The 19,864-nt window shown below is 37.7% G+C and overlaps 2 protein-coding genes across 6 annotated transcripts in view; one reads left to right on the forward strand and one right to left on the reverse strand.

Moving 5' to 3' along the window:
• On the forward strand, positions 1 to 13,055 carry PLEKHA3 (pleckstrin homology domain containing A3). Of its 2 annotated transcripts, XM_014954718.1 has the most exons (8): positions 1 to 123; positions 4,039 to 4,155; positions 5,573 to 5,728; positions 6,399 to 6,535; positions 7,524 to 7,688; positions 8,822 to 8,865; positions 9,409 to 9,524; positions 11,186 to 13,055. In XM_014954718.1, the coding sequence occupies exons 1-8, from the start codon at positions 84 to 86 to the stop codon at positions 11,311 to 11,313; spliced, it is 903 nt and encodes a 300-aa protein (XP_014810204.1). In that variant the 5' UTR covers positions 1 to 83; the 3' UTR covers positions 11,314 to 13,055. The 2 variants fall into 2 exon arrangements, with proteins under 2 accessions (XP_014810204.1, XP_014810205.1); XM_014954719.1 differs by lacking the exon at positions 4,039 to 4,155.
• A 5,102-nt stretch (positions 13,056 to 18,157) lies between these two features.
• The window catches only part of TTN (titin), a 247,953-nt gene continuing 246,246 nt past the window's right edge, over positions 18,158 to 19,864 (reverse strand). For 3 of the 4 annotated variants that reach the window (XM_014954163.1, XM_014954162.1, XM_014954161.1), the window contains 2 exons: positions 19,566 to 19,859; positions 19,055 to 19,441 (listed from right to left, as the gene is read on the reverse strand). In XM_014954163.1, the coding sequence (XP_014809649.1) occupies positions 19,143 to 19,441; positions 19,566 to 19,859 (593 nt within the window). In that variant the 3' untranslated portion in view covers positions 19,055 to 19,142. Of the gene's footprint in view, positions 19,442 to 19,565; positions 19,860 to 19,864 lie in introns of all 4 variants that reach the window. The other variant, XM_014954164.1, reaches the window with a different exon arrangement.

Raw genomic sequence — 19,864 nt, forward strand, 5'->3', positions numbered from 1 at the left:
GTGAGCGCCCATCCCCGCGGCGGCGGCCGCCCTTTCCCCGCGGCAGAAGCAGGAGGATGCGGCCCGGCGTCGGGCTGTGAGCGATGGAGGGGGTCCTGTACAAGTGGACCAACTACCTGGCGGGTAAGCGGCGGGAAGCGGGGCCTGGGGCGGGCGGTGGATGGGGCTGGGGCGGCCGGGCCTGCGGGACCAGGGGGAGGTTGGCCTCGTCCGTGGGGGCGCTGCTTGCTGCGTCGGTCAGGGACGGCTTTTAACGGGCTGGCTGAGAAATTGTTCGCCGTTTGTGTTTAGAGCCGATCCCGCCGGGGAGCGGAGGCTGCCGGCGCCCTTGAGGCGGCGGGGCGGCCTGGAGCCGGCTGCGGGGGCTGGGCCGGGCCCGGGGAGGGCGAGTGGCGGAGGTCGCCAGCGTTCCCCAAAGCGCTGCCGTGTGTGTGTGTGTGTGTGCGGCCTGGGCTGGCGATAGGCCTCCCGGCCCGGCCGAGGCCCTGCACCCTTCCCTCGCAGCCCGGCGGCGTGGGCACCAAGGCGGCCTCGTAGGCAAGATGGTCCTACCCCCTGTAGTTTTCCCCTGGGAGCTGGGTGGCCGAGTGCCTCTCCACAACTCCCGGGCCGAGTTCCTCAGGGACTGGGAACGGGACAGGCTGCAGGAAGTGCCTTATTCTAACGGCCCACCTATGGGATTGTCCTCTCCTGCTCTTTTTTTTTCTCTCAGAATACAGCTTTAATTTGCAGCATACAAACTTGCAGGGTTTCCTCGTTTGTGGTTGAGGAATAATTTAAGATTACATCTTTAAATCTTCATTGCTAAAAGTGAAAGTTTGAATTCTCTTTTAATTTGCTTTTGGATGGTAATTTTTTGGAGTATGTGCTCTTGTATCCTAACCTGTAAAACATACCAAAAACTTCAGTTCTGGGTGAAGTGTTAACGAAATGCATTTTTAGAAGTGCTGCAGACAGAAATCCACCAAATACTTGCATTTGCCCTCAAAGCTCTGGTTTTGTTTGCCTCATTCTCTGTTGTAATAGAGATACTACCTCCCTCTGGGGATAGCAGTGGATCGAGGGTACTGTCAAGGTGAAACAGGTTTCTCTTCTGATACTGTAACAGGACTAATTGTGCCTCCAGAGCAGATCAGTGTTGGATCGTACACCGTGCTTAATCAGGCCTCGTGTTTGACTGCTTCGGCAATATCTCCTTTGCCCTCTCATTCTTTGGGACTTTACCCGTGCCATTTCTGCTTCAGCGTGTTCCAATTTTGAATGTGGAGTGGTTTATAAACTTAATTCTGACAGTTTATAAAAGGGTTTATAATGGGGGCCACACTGCGAGGATTATGCACACTTGCTGTGAATTAAAGTGTACAGAGCATAGTCTTGCATTTTTCAGAGCAAATATGGTATATTGGCCTTCTGGTGAAAGAGAACGGTTATTCTGTAATTAAATAGATATTTGATAAGATATTTTTGTCACTTCTTCACCGTGTATGGTGGGAACACATATAGGAAAAACTGGGTATGAAAGAAATAACGAGTACAAGTTTCTTTTCAAAATAAAATGGAAATCGTTGCTTTCACCTAAATGACCAGAAGTGTTACTGTAGTAAAAAGTAAACGGTCACAGGTAATGAGCCCTTGTAGTGTTTGGTATAAACTTCCCATTTGAAGTCTGTTATTTAATAAGTAAATATTCAACAGTAATTGTGAATGCTGTACACACAATAGACTGTTATATCAATATGCAGCTAACTTCTGCTAAAAGTCAGTAGCCCTCTAAAATAGCGAACTGCAGAACCCTTTGTTCCATGTGTGCTGGCCAACTGAGAGCATCTGCTCCTGCATTTCAAAATTACAGTGTGTGAGGAATTCCCAATTACCAAAATATCGGAGGGTAGCAAATTAAAAAAAAAAAAAAAAGAAAAAAAATCTAATCATATTAGTGAAATTTTTAAACGTTATTACCAACTTTCTTGTTACTCTGCTGTTTATTTTTGTAGCCAGAAATAGACTGTGGTACTTGTCATTAATGGTAGAAGCCAAGCAGCAAAGGAGCTTTTTATTGTTGCTGAAGCATTGTGGAAAACATTTAGTTTCCTTCTTCATTGAAAGTAAACCAGAAATACAGCTTTATTTTTTTTCTCCTTAAATAATATGTGTGCATGTAGGAATTGGCGAAGTACAAATTTGTTAAATATTTTTTTGAGCATAAGACACTGTTTGCCCAATTTGAAGTCAGAAGAGGTGCTTTTGTTCTTTAGCTTGGTTCTGTGAGGTGCTTGGAGTCTTTTAAATCCTTTGCTTCTGTTTTTTCCAATGCCAGCATGATGTGAAGCTGAAATAATTGTCCATGTAGGGTCCCCTTTTATCAAAAATCAGACTGTTGAGACTGGTGTTGCCTTACCACCTGTGCATGCACTTAGGAGATGAGGGCAACACAGAGTCAAGGTTTTGCGACAGTGTAGCTGGAAAAACCCCACATTTTACAGGATAGAGTCTTCAGTACAGTCATTTTATGACTGCATATTGTTTGAGTATGTGATGTACACATAACATTTGATATATTTCTTGTGGGAGTTGGTATCCCTCAATGTTTGTACTTTTTTTAATTCTGTTTTTATATTTGAGTGTTCATCTGTTTATTAGTTATCACTCTGCATTTTGAAAGACACACATACTTACCATTATAGCTAATAATTTAAAAAAATAGTTACATGTTATTGTTTCCTTATCATAGAATTGTGACATGATGTAATTAGTGTTAAAACTTGTAATGACTTGATGTGAGTAGAATGAAGCCTTTAGCTGATTTTCAAGAGTCTAGTTCCTGATTTATGTTGTGGTTATAAGGTGGCTGTGTTATAATACGTGGCTACAGCTTGCTCTGTTGGAATGGCAACTCGTAAGTGCCTTGGACCACACGGTCATATCGCCAAATACATTGAGTTCTTGGCCATGCAGTTATTGCCATTCCAAACCCTAAGCCAAGCAGGAAGTTAATGTTTGGTGTCGAGGTGTAAAATAGAGGGATAATCTGCTCCTAGTGTACAGCTGACCTAGACTGTAATGGGCCAGTGTAATTGTTATGCTCTACTGGAATAGTTTAGTTTTACGTTCTTTTTAGAAACAAAGGTGATATAGTAGGCAAAATGGTTTGCATTTAGTGGTATTAGAAATTAAGGCATCTATTCTGATGGGTGTTGAGTTTTACGAAACAGCTGAAAAAGGAGGAAAAAAAAAAAGGGGGGATGCTAATGTATTTTAATCCAGGAGAACACATGACAATAATTTACTATGTGGCATAGAGTTCTTACAGGTATTTGTGTCTATGCATAAACTGCTCTGTTTTGTAGATGTAGTGAAGTCAGAGTCATTATGTAATTTTGCTAATGTAAAGCTGGTGGAAACCTTAGTAGAGGGTGTAGGGTATGCTGTCCTCACAAATGGGCCTAGGAGCGTAAGCCATGTCTCAGTTCCCCACACAATGCCTGATGTTACATTGTGGTTGAGCAATGGAGCTGGGCTACTTTCAAAGAAAATGGTGTGTCAATAGTTAAGTGTGAAATATACGACTTTACACTGAAATAGAGTAGGCAGAGGAGACCATAGCATAGCAGTCTGTGACATCAGTAATTGATTTGTGTCTTACAAATAAGATCCTACAATCTTAGGAAAGTCTGCCCGAAAAGCGTACTTGAATGAGAATGGTTCTTCAGAGGTATATAATTTCTCAACCTTCAAAACAGGATTCCTTGGTGGCTAAATTAAAATTTATTTTTGCTGTAGAATGGAATATAGTGAAAACTGAAATACTACTGATCTTGCATCCAAAAAGAATGGGAGTGAAATATCCGTATAACACTAATTTGGTTGTAGAGTGGTTCTCGTCTTCATACTGTGCAGATTGTTTACTTCCTGGTGTGTTAACATGTAAAGTTTAATGTTTGCATTGTTAATAAAAGTTTTAACAACCAAAGAGCTGAAATTGATTTGCAATTTAACAATTAGACTAAACTTTCCTTTTTATGTTTTTGATCTCACTAGGTTGGCAGCCTAGGTGGTTTGTTTTAGACAATGGGATATTGTCATACTATGATTCACAGGATGATGTTTGCAAAGGCAGCAAAGGAAGTATAAAGATGGCTGTGTGTGAAATTAAAGGTAAGAGTTAATAGATTTCTGCTTGAGGAAAGTTTAGCTGCCAGGGAAATAGAAAAGATCACCCAACATATATTGCATCCCAAGCTTTTCCTCCTCTATTTTTGTTTATCTATAGTCCAGTGTGACTGCTTTATAGTTTGGCAATAATAATGCATGTGAATTATGAAATGGTGACAAAAAAAAATGCTTTTGACAGTTAGAGCTCTGTTTTGAGATTTCGAACCCGCCATGCATTCCTTTTTGTTATGAATCGTTGTGTGCATGTGGCTTATGCAAGTTACCTTGGCTAGTTATTTAGTTCTATGTCTTATCCTTTATCCCATTCATAAATGCGAGTTTTTCAGAAGAGCAGCAACAGTGACCCAAAAGAGGAGATTCTTATAAACAGAGAAGTTTAGTCTTTTGTTTTCCTGAGTCACTTTTACTTTTGTCGCTGTTAGCAGCTGCCCACATGCGTAGGTGATGGATGTATTCAAGTTAGTGTGTGAACTGTTTGTGTCACTCTGTGTTTTTAGTCTGTAGTGTATTCTAAGTTCATTGTAGTGTATTGTAGGTCAGCCTCCTTGGCTAATAATGGGGCATTGCCTAAGTCTCCCTTGCTTTCAACTTGTGGCCTCTTTCCAGATACCCCTGGGTGGCTGGGCTCGTGATGTGGGTACTTGTATATTAAAAAGTGGGGCTTTTTATTTTATGTGGGCCACCAAGTATTTTTTGTGTGGTAACTCCTTTTTGTTACTATTTCCTTGGTGTAGATGAAATGAGTGATGTAAAGTGGAAGATCCCACTTTTTGGCTATTCCAGTTGTCTGTTTTCTTGTCAACTTGTTTTTTTGGTGAAGGAAAGATAATAGTCAGTCTGGATTTGGTGCAGTCTCCTGCCTGTATGGCTAGTCTGGAGCGGGTCTGGAGGAACTGTGGTTGATAGCACGAAAACCAATAGAGTATTCAGGTAAAGATAATGAACTGTAAAAAAGTTGACCTCAGGTCTTCGTTCTAGGACTCCACAACCTGAAGCCAGATTTTGTCTAAAAAAAAAATTGTTTCAGTTTCTAGCCTAGCTCTCCATAAGTACTATTCCTTGCAATAGAATTTGCCATGTTTAGGCCGGGTTTGGAGTACAACAGTTGCTACAGATTCATACGCAGTTACGCAGAAAGGGAACCCCATTGTACTGGAGTCTGGTCACTGTTCAGTGTCTGGTGTTCTTATCTGTTGACTTAAAGGCATGCTGGGGAGAGGGGTTGAGCAGCTTTGGGCTGTTATTTAACAGTAGTACATTGTGACTTACTGTATTACTATGGGCTTGTAATAAACTTTTTAAAATACTTAGATTGGCATGTAATAAATAATTGTTACTGACTTGAGGGTTTGTTGTTTGTTTTTTTTTTTTTAATTGTTTTTTCCTCCTCTATCATAAGTTCATGCAACGGACAATACAAGAATGGAGCTAATCATCCCAGGGGAACAGCATTTCTATATGAAAGCAGTTAATGCAGCTGAAAGGCAAAGGTGGCTGGTTGCTCTGGGGAGTGCAAAAGCCTGTTTGGCAGATACTAGAACAAAAAAAGAAAAAGGTATGTGTGTTCCTTAGAGCAATCTTCCTTATAATCTTACCACTTTTTCAAATGCTTGTTTTCAGTTAATGATAATGCAAATATTGTGGTAGAAAGTCAATATTGTTGTCTTGAAATAATTATGATTTATATTTATGGTCATCTATATTCTCCCTTGATGCTTCATTAGAGGTCACTCTTCTGTCTTAAGAAGCTAAAATACCAGCAACTTGTTGTTGTTACAAAAGCAAATGTACTGTTTATAGTTATTGTGAAGCCATTTCGTTTCTGCTGTTTTGATTCTTTATAGTTATATATTCTTTATATATATATATTGTTTTTTTCCATAATTTTTCTTGGATGGCTTAATGTAACTATTTCCAGCCACTCCTGTGGGCGTAGACTTCATGCATTAAATGTTTTCTCCATTACATTGCAGCTAAGAAAGATTTCAACTTTATCTTTCCTCATTCTTGATGCTCGTTAGATTAGCCTCAAACTAATTGGTACAAACCATTGTATGCTTCAAAGACAGTTCTTGACTCTTTGCAAAATTGAATTTTTCTCGAAATTAAGTGAAAGTTTAAGTGAATTTTTAAATTGATATTAAAATTTAATGAAAAGTGCTTAAAATGTAAAATTTATACATACATTGTGCGCAATAAATTGCTAATTCCTCTATTTTTTATAGAAATAAGTGAGACCAATGAATCTCTTAAAACCAAAATGTCCGAACTTCGTCTCTACTGTGATCTTTTAATGCAGCAAGTTCATACAATACAAGAATTTGTTCACCATGATGAGACTCGCTCTCCTCCCAGCATTGAGGTACAGAATTTCTAGAATACCACTGGAGAACCTGATTATATAATATACCTCAAGTTTCTGTAGGCATTTTATGCCTTTTTCATCTCTCTAGTTTTGTGACATTTAGGTCAGTTTTTGAGTGCTTATGTGTATATAATACGAACAGTGATTATATGTGCATAAAGTACCTGGATGGTTTAACTGTAGTTGTAAAATGCATTAGGAAGCAATTGTGCTATTGAGTCATTTGGTTAAAAGTCCAGAAGAACTGCCATACGAGTTAGGCAATAACGTGTTTTGTTTCACATCTCTGTTACAGGCAGAGAAGTTGAAACAATCTTGTTTGTCCATTCTTTACTTCCTTGTGTAGAAGGGTATTCTGTTTTGTTATCAGTGAGAGCCAGTGTTACAGGTGCTGGAAACCTGCGGGGTAGATAAGTCTCTCTGAATATGCACAAGTAAAATTATTCTAGTATTTCTGCTTTTGAATGTAAGTTAGTTCTGGAAATTATGAATGGCTTCATTCTTTACACTCTTGAACAGTGTGTGGACGGTATTGTTGTCCACAAAGGACAAAGCAAGGATTTGATGCTTGGTCACAACACAGCAAATGGTTGTCAATTTACAGCAAGGTGAAACTGACCTGCAGGCTTCTTGTGCCAGAGTGATAAAGCTGTGTGCTACAATTCATTTTTTCACTGAATGATCTTCTGATGCCAGTTAGTCACTCTGAGGCAAGCTTTGCAGTAAAAACGTTACAGTTTTGTTGGTTGATACCCTAAAGAAATTCAGATTTCAGGAAGAAATTACAATGCTGTCACATTTGCTTGCTTAAATTAACCTTGTAGGAAGGTGTACCTTTGATTAAATAAAATGAGAAATGGAATTTCTTAGTGTTATGGAAGGAAATCAACATGTGTCTGTGTGGGTGGTGGTGGTGGTGTGAGAGTTGTATTTGCATCTTTTCATTTATTTTCTTGCTTATGCTTGTGCTTTCATTTATTTTCAGAACATGAATGAAGCCTCTTCCTTGCTTAGTGCCACATGTAATACATTCATCACAACACTTGAAGAATGTGTGAAGATTGCTAATGCCAAGTTTAAGCCAGAAATGTTCCAGCTGCCTCACCCTGATCCCTTAGTTTCTCCGGTGTCACCGTCACCTGTTCAAATGGTTTAGACATTTTGAAATACTCTCTTTTCTAAGTGTTATATTGTTGGTTGGATGGCGGGGCAGGGGGGAAGAACAGCAAAAAATTATGCTGTTGCTATGTGCCATGATGTCAACAGTTGAAATCTTGACTCTGTTATGATCAGTACTGGTACTAAATATAAATCAACAATTTTCTATTCCTAATCTTTTTTTGCTAGTTTTTACATAATCAGAGTAGTTTATTGTACATGTCAAGACCCTGTATAAATGAATGAGGTTTAACCTTTCCTCAGTTCAACTGTTTCTTTGTTTTTTAGAATGCTAGCTGTATGCTAACCTTAAAAATTTCATAAACTTGCCTCCTGTTTAAACAGATAAGTGCCTTGTGGCTTGAAGCACTTCAGCAAGATAGCATATCTTTCAGTGTGTGTAATTCAAAAAGTTTGTATTAATCTTACATGCCCTTATTTAACAAAAAGGCAAATAGTGGTACAAATATTACTCGTGTAACTCTTCACTACTGATTATTTCCCTTAGAATGATGTGTGGAATCATCTTCAATGTCTTCTTGATCAGTCCAAGATGAGCTCTGTTGTGGGATTTTGTTGTGGGAATCCTTTTCTTTGCACTTGGACCTCTTGTCTTTTTGTCTTCAATCAGTTTACTTACAGAGCTGATCGTTATTGATCTAAATTAGTAACTTTCTTTAATAAGCATAGAGGTTTGACGATGATATCAGAAGAACCACAAGGAATCAAGAGGCAGGATTTGGCTTTATTGTGTAATGGGGAATGGAAGCAGGCATTCGGTAGAGGAAAAATGTCTTGATATTTCTGTATATCACAGCAATTAACAAATGGCTCTATGAGTAACATTGGAGCAAGAGAGAATGAACTCCATTGAAACTAAGTATTTTTTTGTAGTAAACTATTTCTTGTGTGAATGCTTTAAAACTTTTGATATTGATGCAATCTGTCTGTTTTCATATAGTTAAATAAGATTTTTAACAAAGAATGTTGCTTTTAATTAAAAAAAAATGCCCTCTCTTTGTAAAACCTGTAAATAAAGTAAAAATTGATGTAGGTATGCATATTATTCTTGTAAGTAGCTTGTGACATGGTTTGTTGTTTGCTTATTTAATTTTTTTCCCCTAGATGAAGCGTTCCATTAGCCACCCTGGTCCTTGCTATTCAGAAAGGTAATTTTCTATTTTCTTAAGCTTTTTTCTTATGTCTCAAAAAACCTCCCTGACCCTGTTTGCATTAAAATCAAAATAAGAAGAATTGTCCACCTGAGGGCAAGAAAAATTAATCAGCATAAATTGATCTAAATTTGTAAATTTAAGGGTGCAGATTATCAGTGTCAGTGGCAAGTAATGCAGCTGCTGTCTCAAATAGACTATAAAAATTTCCTCATGGTAGAAACTTTATGCAAATTATTATTCTGACATGTTCATGAAATTAGACATAGAGCTTGAAATGCTAACAGTCTTTATGAGTCAGTGTTTCAGATTCTTGAGTTATTTTTTCTGCGTGCAAAAATTATGTTACATTTTTATTTCCATTTTCAGGCTTTATAATTGTGAAAATGAAGAATGTTCTGTTGACTGCCGTTTTTAGTTTACTGTAGTGAAAACCATTAATACTAACAGTTTAATCTGAGCACCAAAATTTTTTTAAACTTAAAGTTTGTGTGAGTTGTTACAGATTTTGCTTACTTAGAGATCGCATTTCTTTTGTAGGAATAATCACTCTGTAAAAGAGCCAGTTTCATCCCTTCACCGATTTTCACAGCGGCGCAGAAGAACATACTCAGATACAGAATCTTACAGTGATACTCCCCTTGAGGATTCTCAGAGTAAGTTGGGAAGAGGGATGGTTTTCTTTTGTATCTTTCTGTACAATTTATTGCCCTGTTTACAGCAGCTGTTCTAGTGCTGATACCAGCATGAAGAAAAGATTTCTCGTAGTTACGCAAAGTTTTGGTTGTTAAGATTCCTATATCATAAACTGAAGCGCTTGTGTAGTTCATTATGATGCTGACTTTTGCTGGTTTTCATTCATATTGAAAAGGACCTTATACCTGGAATAGTTGTGTTGAAATCAGTGAGACTACTGGCAAAATAATAGAGTCATAACCAGAAAAGAGATGTTTGTACTAATAGAATCTTATATGAACTATGTTCTGATAAGTTGTGTGGAATAATGTTGTTTGCAACCTGCTGTTGTCACGAAAGTAATTCTCCTTTCTGTGACCCCTATGAGTGGTAGGGTGTAATTTCTACACAGTGCATTGCAGGAAGATGGTTCATTTCAGTGGCTGCTTGCCCTTTGTAGAGAACAGCACTGTTCTGAAAGAGTGCAGTCTTAACAATAATAAATAAAAACAACCCCAAAATTATGAAATGATGTCATGATTAGCATATTCCTCACAATTAGATGGGCCTACTGAGTTAGAAACCAGTTCTTCTGTGGTTTTTCCTTTGAGTCTTGCTGTCATTTTGACTCCATCCAAACTCCTCTCTGGAAGACTTTAACTTGACTAGTTCTTGACTACTTTTGGTTTATTCTTGCTTCCTCTTAGAGTGCTTAGTGCCTCACTTGCATGGAAAAACCTGAGGCCTCTGCATTGCTGAAAGCCCATATGATCACAAAGATGTACTAATGCTTTAGGTTCTATCATGAAGCAAGTATTCGCACTTTTGCACCACTTTCTTGGTGCTGTGATACTCACGTGTTGCAGGGTGGCCACCTGTTTCACCTCATGGGTGCTGGCTTACCCTGTGCTGGTGGCAGATGAATCCCAAGCTAATAAACTTAGTTTAGATCCTATTCTGTGACTCATCGGTCATATAGGTGCTCATCAGTCCAGCTTCCTACAATGTAAGGCTTTTGTTGTTACCATCTGGAGCTTCTGGTGTTGGTTACTCAGTTTGACTCTTTTCAGGACTGCTCAAAGGAGTCTTTGTCTTGTGTGTTTCTGCTAATACCAGGCTTTTATGTTTCCTTACTATGTAGCTCTAGTTTCTAGCTCAGTTTCTCTGAGTTTTTTTCTTTTCTTTACTGTGTTAGAAGCTTCCTCTGATACCTTCCGATTATCTTCACTCGTTTCCTATCAGGTAGCCTAGTAATACCCAACTTGCAGTAAGTCATCCATTTCATTTTAATAACAGAAAATGTCTTAATTAAATGCTTATTGATGCATTGGTTCTTGAAGAAAAAAAGTTTGTGTGTTCCTCATATGGAATATGTCTATATCTCGCAGATTACTGTCCTTCCTAATGCACTGTGTATTTACAAAAAAAAAAAAAAGGGATAAATGACTGGATTTACACTAGCTGAACATTCTTCGTATCTGTCATCCTTGGGCATGATATTGATTGAAATGCTTCATGAAAAGTCCAGAGTAATTAAGCTTCTGATTGCTAACTATTTCCTATACATAAGCAAATAGAATAATTGACAGATCAGATGAGGTTTTTTTGGGTTGAAATTAAATACTTTCTGATATCTTCATAGGATCTGCTCAGTGTTCTAGAAGTGCTGTCAATGGAGATCTGGTATCATCAACCATTCCTGAAGAAAACAGATCAGTATCAAAGGAAGGATCTGAACTGGAAGAGACTCTTTCATCCCTTTCTTCCTGAACAAACTGAAAGTATTCAATTTTCTATAAATAAGGCTATGCAAAAGCTGCTGTAATTATACTGTTGTTATAGGAAGTAGTCATTTCCCTTTTTAGAAGGATTTCTCTGCACTTTATAGAATAACATAAAGAATATCTTTGAAGTGTATTTTATCTTTATATAGTTTATTTGCAAGAGTATTTTCCTAATATTTCACAGTTTGAATGTGCATTTTTTGGAACAAATGATCGCTTAACAGATAAGCATCCACATTTGTAAATGTAGCTCTTTTTAAAAAGTGTGAAGGTCTGACTGATACATTAGTAAACCTGCAGGTTATAAACTTCAGCAAAAAGGTTTCATTTTTTTGGAGAAAATGCAACTTGTGCCATGGGCCTCTTGGTCATTTGTACCGGTCCTCCACCAGGAGCTGTGATTAGCCCTGTGATGGCTTTTTTGCCTCTGTAAGGGCTGTAGGAATGGGCACTAATGAGTCTGCTCTAGCAGCTTGACAGTAATTGACATTGCCTTCTTTAAAAACACAAGGATATACATAATCTGGTCCTTATTTTTAGCCAATGAAAGTAGAAATATTTAGTGTATTTTTCTAAACAAATGTATAAAAGTAACTTAATATGAAGCATTTGTACCAAACATTGGATATTTAATAGTTTTTATTTATTTATTCTTTTTTGCATCAAAAATTTCTACCTACTTTCACTACTAAAGATCTAAAGATCTACTAAAGGCTTCAAAATGTGCATAAATTGCTTCTGGGGTGTGTAGCATCACAAGTAGCTAATGCAGCACTGTTAAGATTTAATCTGCTCACTTAAGATGTGTTTTTAGCAAAGTATTATAGAAGCAAGAGCTGAAATATTCGACCATTAAGCTGCTGTTTAATGAATATTTGTATCTATACATATTTTATTTATGATGTATTTATACAAAAGGGAGCTTCTGTTTTTGCAACTCCTTTGTATCATTTGAGGATGGTAGATACCAGGAGAGGGATTCTGCTCTCAGTTACATCAGTGTAAATGTGCATTAACTGTAAGTGAGATCGGAGTCTGACTCTCTTAATTAATGAGTAATATAGTATAACAGTGCCTACTAGCACCTTGGTCCATAAGGCTGTTAGTGTTAGCATTGTAAGCTTTGGGGGAATTTTGGGGTATTCGTTTAGGGATAAACTTTGTCTATAAAGTCTTAGCTGTAGAGCACTTTAAGCAAGCCATTTACTGTTTTTGATTTACACAATTGTTAAATAAATGTACAGGGTTTTTTGCACTCAAGCACATACCAAAATATGTTTTTATAAGCAAATCTTCTTTAATTTGGTTTAACTAGTCTTCCTTTTGTGTATATGAATGATTTGGTGTTTTTGAAGCAGGCTGGAGAGATCAGAGTGGAATGGAAGCTTTCCTTATAAATTTCTGGAATATTGATTTATCTAAATCAAAATAGGTCCAAATATTGAGGAAAAACGTATGAGCTATTGCACATATATAAAACACTGGTTTATAAACCATTATGTCAGGGTCAAATGGAATGGTTTGTACAAGTGAAGTTATTTGTGGATACCAACTCAGAGCTGTCATTTGTGCTCAGTTCTGTCCGTTTTCGTGCATTTTCATATGCATATCAGACACACACATGCTTGTACATTTTTTTCTGAATGTTTGCTTTAATGTATTCTGTATGACACTTATGACAATTGTAAAAATAAGTATTAAAAAAGATGTCCAGAAAAGTAAACTACATATGGCAATGAGAGTGTTGTCTTGAATTGTAGGCTGTCTTAGAGATGCTTTTTGAAATCTCACTGAGGTTTCTGCCAGCTTGTGTCGTGTTAAATAATTGTCACAGTAACAAATCATAGAATCATAGAGTGGTTTGGGTTGGAAGGAACCTTAAAGATCATCGAGTTCCAACCTTCCAACCATGGGCAGGGACACCTCCCACCAGACCAGGCTGCTATCTCTGTAGTAGCTGAAAGCCAGAAAATAGTTTGGACTCTACTTGTGCAAAAAACCTCTGAGACTGATCAGTGCATGTAGGAGTAAATAATAATTTTAAATACTGCCACAGATAGGAATGTTTAGACAAAAGTCATAATGATTTGGTTCAAACACAAAATTTGCATATAGTTACTTCAGCACTGTTTTGGGTTTCTCCGTGTCACTAAAGCTGAAATGGTGGTTCTGTATATATGTAACATGTTCTGGCTAAAATTAAATTTAGCCTTTTTATATATACCTGTGCAAAACTGTGGCAAAAATCCTGGATGTGTTTCAGTGAAATCGGAGAGGATGGTGCACTGTCATACTTTTGGCATCTGAAACTAAGAAGTCATTTCTGAAAATGATACTTAGCTGGCTGAGTCACAATGTGTAGTAAGACTTAAAAATAATCTGGATGCTCTTACATTTTTATTTCCAAGTTTACGGGAGAGTTTATGAGGAATACCTAATTGTGTTGTCTTTTTTTTTTCTGGTGGAGAAGGGGACCTGAACCCCAACATAGAATGTGTAATTAGTACTTCTAGTTTTGATTACAGTTGCTGCTGAAGAGATCCATCTGAAACCAACTTTTTAAATAGTATTTATCACTTAAATAATATAAGCATATTACATGTATTTAGGTGAAAAGTGGTAAGTTCTAGTTACTGAGTTATATCTCTGAAGTCTCTTAATATCAGATAATTAAAAATGGAATGTGCTTAAATGTCTTACCATCTTGTGCTATAAAGAATTAATGAACAGTTTTCAATGATTTGGAGATTTACGAATACTGAGATTACGATGTTCAGGGGCTTTAAACTTCTGAAAATTAATGTTTGCATTTATTTCCACTTAGTGTATAGTAAGTCAGCTTGACTTTTTTTTAAATCCTGCTCCCCACCCTCCATCCTGTCTTTGAGATGATAGGAATACTTTAGAGGTTGCTTCTGCATTAAAAAAAAAAAAAAAGTAATTTATTTAAAAGTTGAAATCACAGCTGTGTTTGTTAAGGCTATTTTGAAAAGCTCTCTACTTCAGTTGCTACCATCAGTTTAGGTATTGTAGTGTAGCTGTTGTTCCTGCTGGTGTAAGTTAAGAAGTTTTTAAAGTGGTATAATACTTGAATGAAGGAAATGTCTGTGTCTGAAAACTAAAATTGATGTTCCTCATTATCCTGCTTTAAAAGAGTTGTTATGAAACCTGCCTTTTATGGGCATTTCTTTACTGATTACTTTGAGGGCTGAACCTAAGAGATCCAAATCTAGAAGAGAAAGTTACTGCTTAAAGGGGATTTATGTAGAAGCTGGGTGCTCAAATCCACAGTTGCCATCCTGAAGATCTCTGCTGTTTAACACTGAAGACCGAAGGACCATATAGATTTTTATTTCACTTGTAAAGCTTCCTAGATGACTGCAACTCTGTATGTACATCCTTAGAATTGCTGCTGGCTTGGAAGGACTTGGCCCCTTATAAGCTAATTTAAGCCCTGAACTAAGGTTTGGAAATTAGGTGTTCCTCTGCCCATGCACCGGGGGGACCAGTGCTGCTCTATTTTGGAGAGGGCATCTAATACACTAACACAAACGCGCTTGCTAGGAGATGAGATTAATGGCCTACACTTTTAAAACATCCTAAAAAGAAATGCTTTACTTCTGCTTTTCCCACTGTGTACATACAATAGTGATTAGGTGATGTCATTTAGGAATTTAATTTACTTTACTTAGCATTTTGTTATTTGTAAAGTCTGGATGAACCATCCAGAATATTGTTTGGCAGGTGAGTACCATAGGAAAGGAAGAAGACTGTTTCCTTGCTTTGCTGTCTGGTGCTGCCTTTTCCCTCGTGGTAGGACGCCATCATTGGGGCTGTTTGTGCACCGAGGAACTCACATTGCTGTATCCTGACTGTTCTACCCAGCACGTGTGTGGAGAGAAGGCTAAAGAGGAGAGCACAACTGAATCTTATGGATGTGTTTTTAAAAAACAAACAAAAAAGGATATGTCTCCTTCAGCTTTTTCAAAGGTAAGAGTAAACGGGCATCTCCAAGACTGTTAATTATAGATGCCAAAGGTAATATTTTAACTCCTGTCAAGGGACAGGATTTAAGAGTGTCATCTCCTTTTCCCCGTGTTTCATATTCTCTTGTGATAACTATTTCTTTGGCTACTTCTGTATCTTCCCTTTCTCAGTGCACGCTGTAGGCTGCCTGGGCATTTTCCAAGAAGTTTGGGTTACAGTGGCAGAAACAGATCGTAATTATCTTACATGGGTCTGACACGGACTGTAATTTTCTGATGTGTATTTTGTCTGTCATCCTTTCTCATTTGTACTGCTGTTGTTAGTACTATGTACTATGGCATGTTCCAGTGTGGGAATGACTGAATGATTTATTTTTGACTGTTAAGCTTTGGGATTTTTTTAATAGATATTAGGTATTTTGATTTTATTTTTTTTAAAATCCAAGATCTAGAACGTTATCATCTTGAAAAAGGGGGGAGGAAAAAGAAAACAATTAGAGAAGATTTATTTTAAATATTTTATCAGAGATGTGAGGGTTTTGTGTTCCGTTAATGTAATTTTCTCCCCTTGAAGGGCAAAGTCATTGAAACTGGAGACGATGGTAAAAATTGAAATGCAATGTAAAGACTAGGGTTTCTTGTCTGCCAGTGGTAAAATGAATCCCTTAGTGTTATTATGGCTAGCCACTATCACAGTTATTTTTCTTAGGCTGCCAAATGTAAAATGTTAGTAGAGGATGTATAGCCCCATAGTAGATTTTATACCACAATTTTATATGCAGAGCTTTGTTAAAAAGTTTTTCCTTATCCATCGGGACCTAGGAAACATGAAGTCCAAATGCCTTCATGGACATATCAACGGTAGGCTATGTGTCTGAACTTGGTCTGATAGACCAATAGATAGTGCAATAGATTTTATCTTTAAAGAGAGCAAATGTTGGCTTGTACAGTTAAAAATCCCAATATTTTACCTGAATATAATAAGCAAATAATTTGAAATGTTCATTGCTCATTTTATTTTGTTTTTTATTCAGATTTTTTATCTAATTGCTTAATCTATTGTCTTGAAAAGTGCAACTGTTTCAGGCTGTGTTCTGTGAAACTGAACACTGAAGCTCTAGGTTGTGAATTTATTAGTGTCACTCTGTATTAGCGTTTGTGCAGCAGTCTTGTAAAAACCACTGGCTCAGCAGGTTGGCTTGTAAAGTTATCTATTAAACCTGGGCTTCAGCAAAGCCTGTAAGTACTTTAAATTCTATTTTTAGGCATGTGAGTGACTCATCTGCTTAAAGTTAGGTGTGCTTACTTAAGGACTGTGTGGAGTTGGGCGAGAGAGGTACAAGCAGAATGAACTTGCTTACGCTGGCAAACTGGTCTGCTTTCCCCTTGATAAAGTAAATATGTCTAGACTCAGTAGAGGTCATGGAAGACCGAGTTTCCATTAGTGTTTATGGAGAAGAGTCCGTTCTGCAATCTGCAGATGCTGTCTGGCACTATTACTTTCTGCTGAGATGACTGACTAGTGCATTTGTAGTGTTAATTTTTATGTGCCTGTGTACACCAGTTAGTTGTTGCTTAAACAAGACTGCACCTGTGTATTGTTGTGTTTTGGATTGTTGGTTGTTTTTGTTTAAAATCTAATGGAATTAGAATGAGATACTTTCCTGAGGGTTGTTTTTTTTTTTCTTTGAAAGCTTTAAAGATGGCCTTTTTTACCTCATTTTTATTATTCTTTTTTACTTTTTTACTTACTCCCTAAGGAAGAAATACCATGCACTCTTAAACTCTTTCATCTTTATGATTGTTTCTGGTTCCATCACTTCAAAAAAGTCTGGATCTTGTCCTGACCCAAAACTTACCTCTTCTGAAATCCTTGTTTTCACTTTTGTCCTTGTTTCATTCCCATTTATTGTTTGCCCTGCATCATTTGGATAGCTAGTGGTTGAGAGTATATAGTTTTATAGGAAATTTAAAAATAAAAGTCTGCTTCTATAGTAAATCTTTTTGGAATAGGCTTTTAAACATACTGCCTGTTTTACTTCTTCTGACAAACTTGAGCCTTTTTTCAGTAGTAATCGTGTGCTGGGGGTCATAGTGATGTGTATTATTGCTAACTAATGCTCCTGCTCCATGTAAGAGAATTTTACAGCTCCAGAAGGAGTGGTGCATTGCTGTGAGCATATGTGCTCTCAAGCTTTTTCTGCTGACCAGAGTGAATTCTAAAAGCAGAGCTGCTCCTTTGACCTTTATACTCTTTTCCCCTAGATAACCAAAATTGTGACCGGCTTGTGTGGGTTTTGTGATTCCCCTCCAGGAATGTAAAGACAGGCTTTGCTCCTATAGGTATGTCAGCTGACCTGAGGGATGAAGAACTGATGAGGTGTGTGCCCTTAGTCACCCAGGGGAGGGGAGAAATTGTAGGTGCAGGCAATTAGGATCGACTAGTCTATACTAGTGGCAGCTGTCAAAAAAAGGAGGCAATAGCCAGATTTCCTGGAGGCAGTTTTTAACCACTTTCAGCAGAGACCAGCTATAAAGAAGTGAGATTGGCAATCTATCCATATAGTCACTTAACTAGGGATAATAAGAACAGTATAATGCTTAGGCACGTGCTAGAATTTAACTTTTGTCAATGAAGAAAACTTTTTTTTTTTAAGTCTGACTTGTTAAGGCTGACTTTTTGGTGGCCAGGCTAGATGGTTGGATTCTTAACAGTTAGCTACCTGGTTTACATTGGAGCATTGCATTTCTACCCAGTCGTTTCTTTCAGCAGCTCTTTTGCTGAGATGTAATAGAGGAATTATAAAAATAGAGCATAATAAATAAATAACAAGGAGTCACGGGTTTTGTGGTGCAGAAAGCATGCTTTATTTCAAATGAACAATTCTATCTCAAGGAGGTTCAACAGCTACCAAGCCTTATTACTACATTAGGAGAACTAAAGCAAATTGAAGTGCAGGGTGGTATTTAATGTTGTCACAACAGTTTGTTTTCAAACTGTGGTTCATTGCTTAGTTGCCCGGGAAGTGACTACTGGATGTCTAATACTACCACACAAATTCAATCAACTGCACCCTACGAACCTCCGAGAGGGGGTACTGCTGCTGCACTTGAGCACCTGAATAACTTCGTTGATTAAAGGGATGGCCAGGTGATGTTACTTTTTTAAAGCTATTCAGGCAGTCAATATGTCAGAAACAGTACGCAGTGGCTGAACAAAGTGCTGGCCGCTTGCACTTTGTCCAAAAATTGTCAGTCAGGTATGGAAATTATGACGTAATCAGATCCAATGTAAAACATTAAAGCAATGCTTACAGGAGGGTAATTGCAAACATCGCCAATGCCTTACATTTCTGATTCAACATAAATGTTCGTGCACGTATGAAATACTATGCACAGTGTCATCTCTTAGGTGTAGGTAATCTTCAACAGGGAGCCTCTCTACCTGTTGAGGCATTCTTAGACATCAACATTGAGTTGAGGCGCAAAAATTAGTTAAATGTTGAGCAGGGTAGTCGTTTGCTAGGAAACTTTCTCCTACCAACTGTTAGTTCCAAAAATTACGTTTCAAAATGTCATAAAATAAATGGTACAAAACTTCATAACCGTTAACTTCGGCTATATACAGTATGTACATGTCAGTGAAAAAAGTGTTTAAAATTCTTAGGTCAATAATGACTATAAGTCATAATGTATAGCTCTGGACTTTGTCTCATTCACGTAAGTACAAAAATATTATTATTTTTTTTTATATTTACAGATCAGATATTTCAGTCCATATATGAATCACTTGTAAAAAGACAAGTGTAAATAATACAGATCAAGCTCTCTAAATTGATCGAATATTAATATTCACAGTGGCAGAATCGGTACCAAATTCATTTCCTAAATTCAGGGTGTAAAGTCCACCGTCGTTCTTCTGGACATCCATGATGATCAGGGTGGTTAAATCTTCACTGGTTTCAATGTGGAATCTGCCTTGCTGGTCCTGACTGGTAATTTTTTTCCCTCTGCAGTACCATGTTATTTCAGGAGCAGGATCACCCGAAAAGGCACAAGATAGGGTGAGAACTTTTCCTTCGTCAATGCTGATATCAGATGGGAGAGCTTCAATTTTGGGTGGTACTCCTTTACAAAACAGGAGAAGAAATACCAAGTTAGTCTGTTTCCACTAAGCCATGCAGCAGGTTTACTCTGAGGACTACTTCAGGATATTTTAAGCACTAACTCTACCAGTAATTGTATTGCTCACCTCTCAGACCTGATTTAAGCATTTTACTAGTTGAACTCTCCAGTTGAGCCATACTAGATTTCCCCATAACACTGCTGGAGCTCATCTCTACAAAGGATTCTTGCATGGAGGACATGCTTTTGGCAGACATGCTTGCAAATTTCATTTCAGTCATGCTGCTACTGCTGAAACTGCTGAATGAAGCCTCTTGTTTAGAAGAAGCCATTTGAAAGGACTGAGAAGAAAAACTTTCGTGCATGCTTGCGTCGCCACTTGTCTTCAATACTACCTCTTTGGGAGGTTCTTCAATTAGAGCTGGG

Source organism: Calidris pugnax, unplaced genomic scaffold, assembly GCF_001431845.1.
Source record: "Calidris pugnax isolate Ruff unplaced genomic scaffold, ASM143184v1 scaffold103, whole genome shotgun sequence".
NCBI classification, from domain to species: domain Eukaryota; kingdom Metazoa; phylum Chordata; class Aves; order Charadriiformes; family Scolopacidae; genus Calidris; species Calidris pugnax.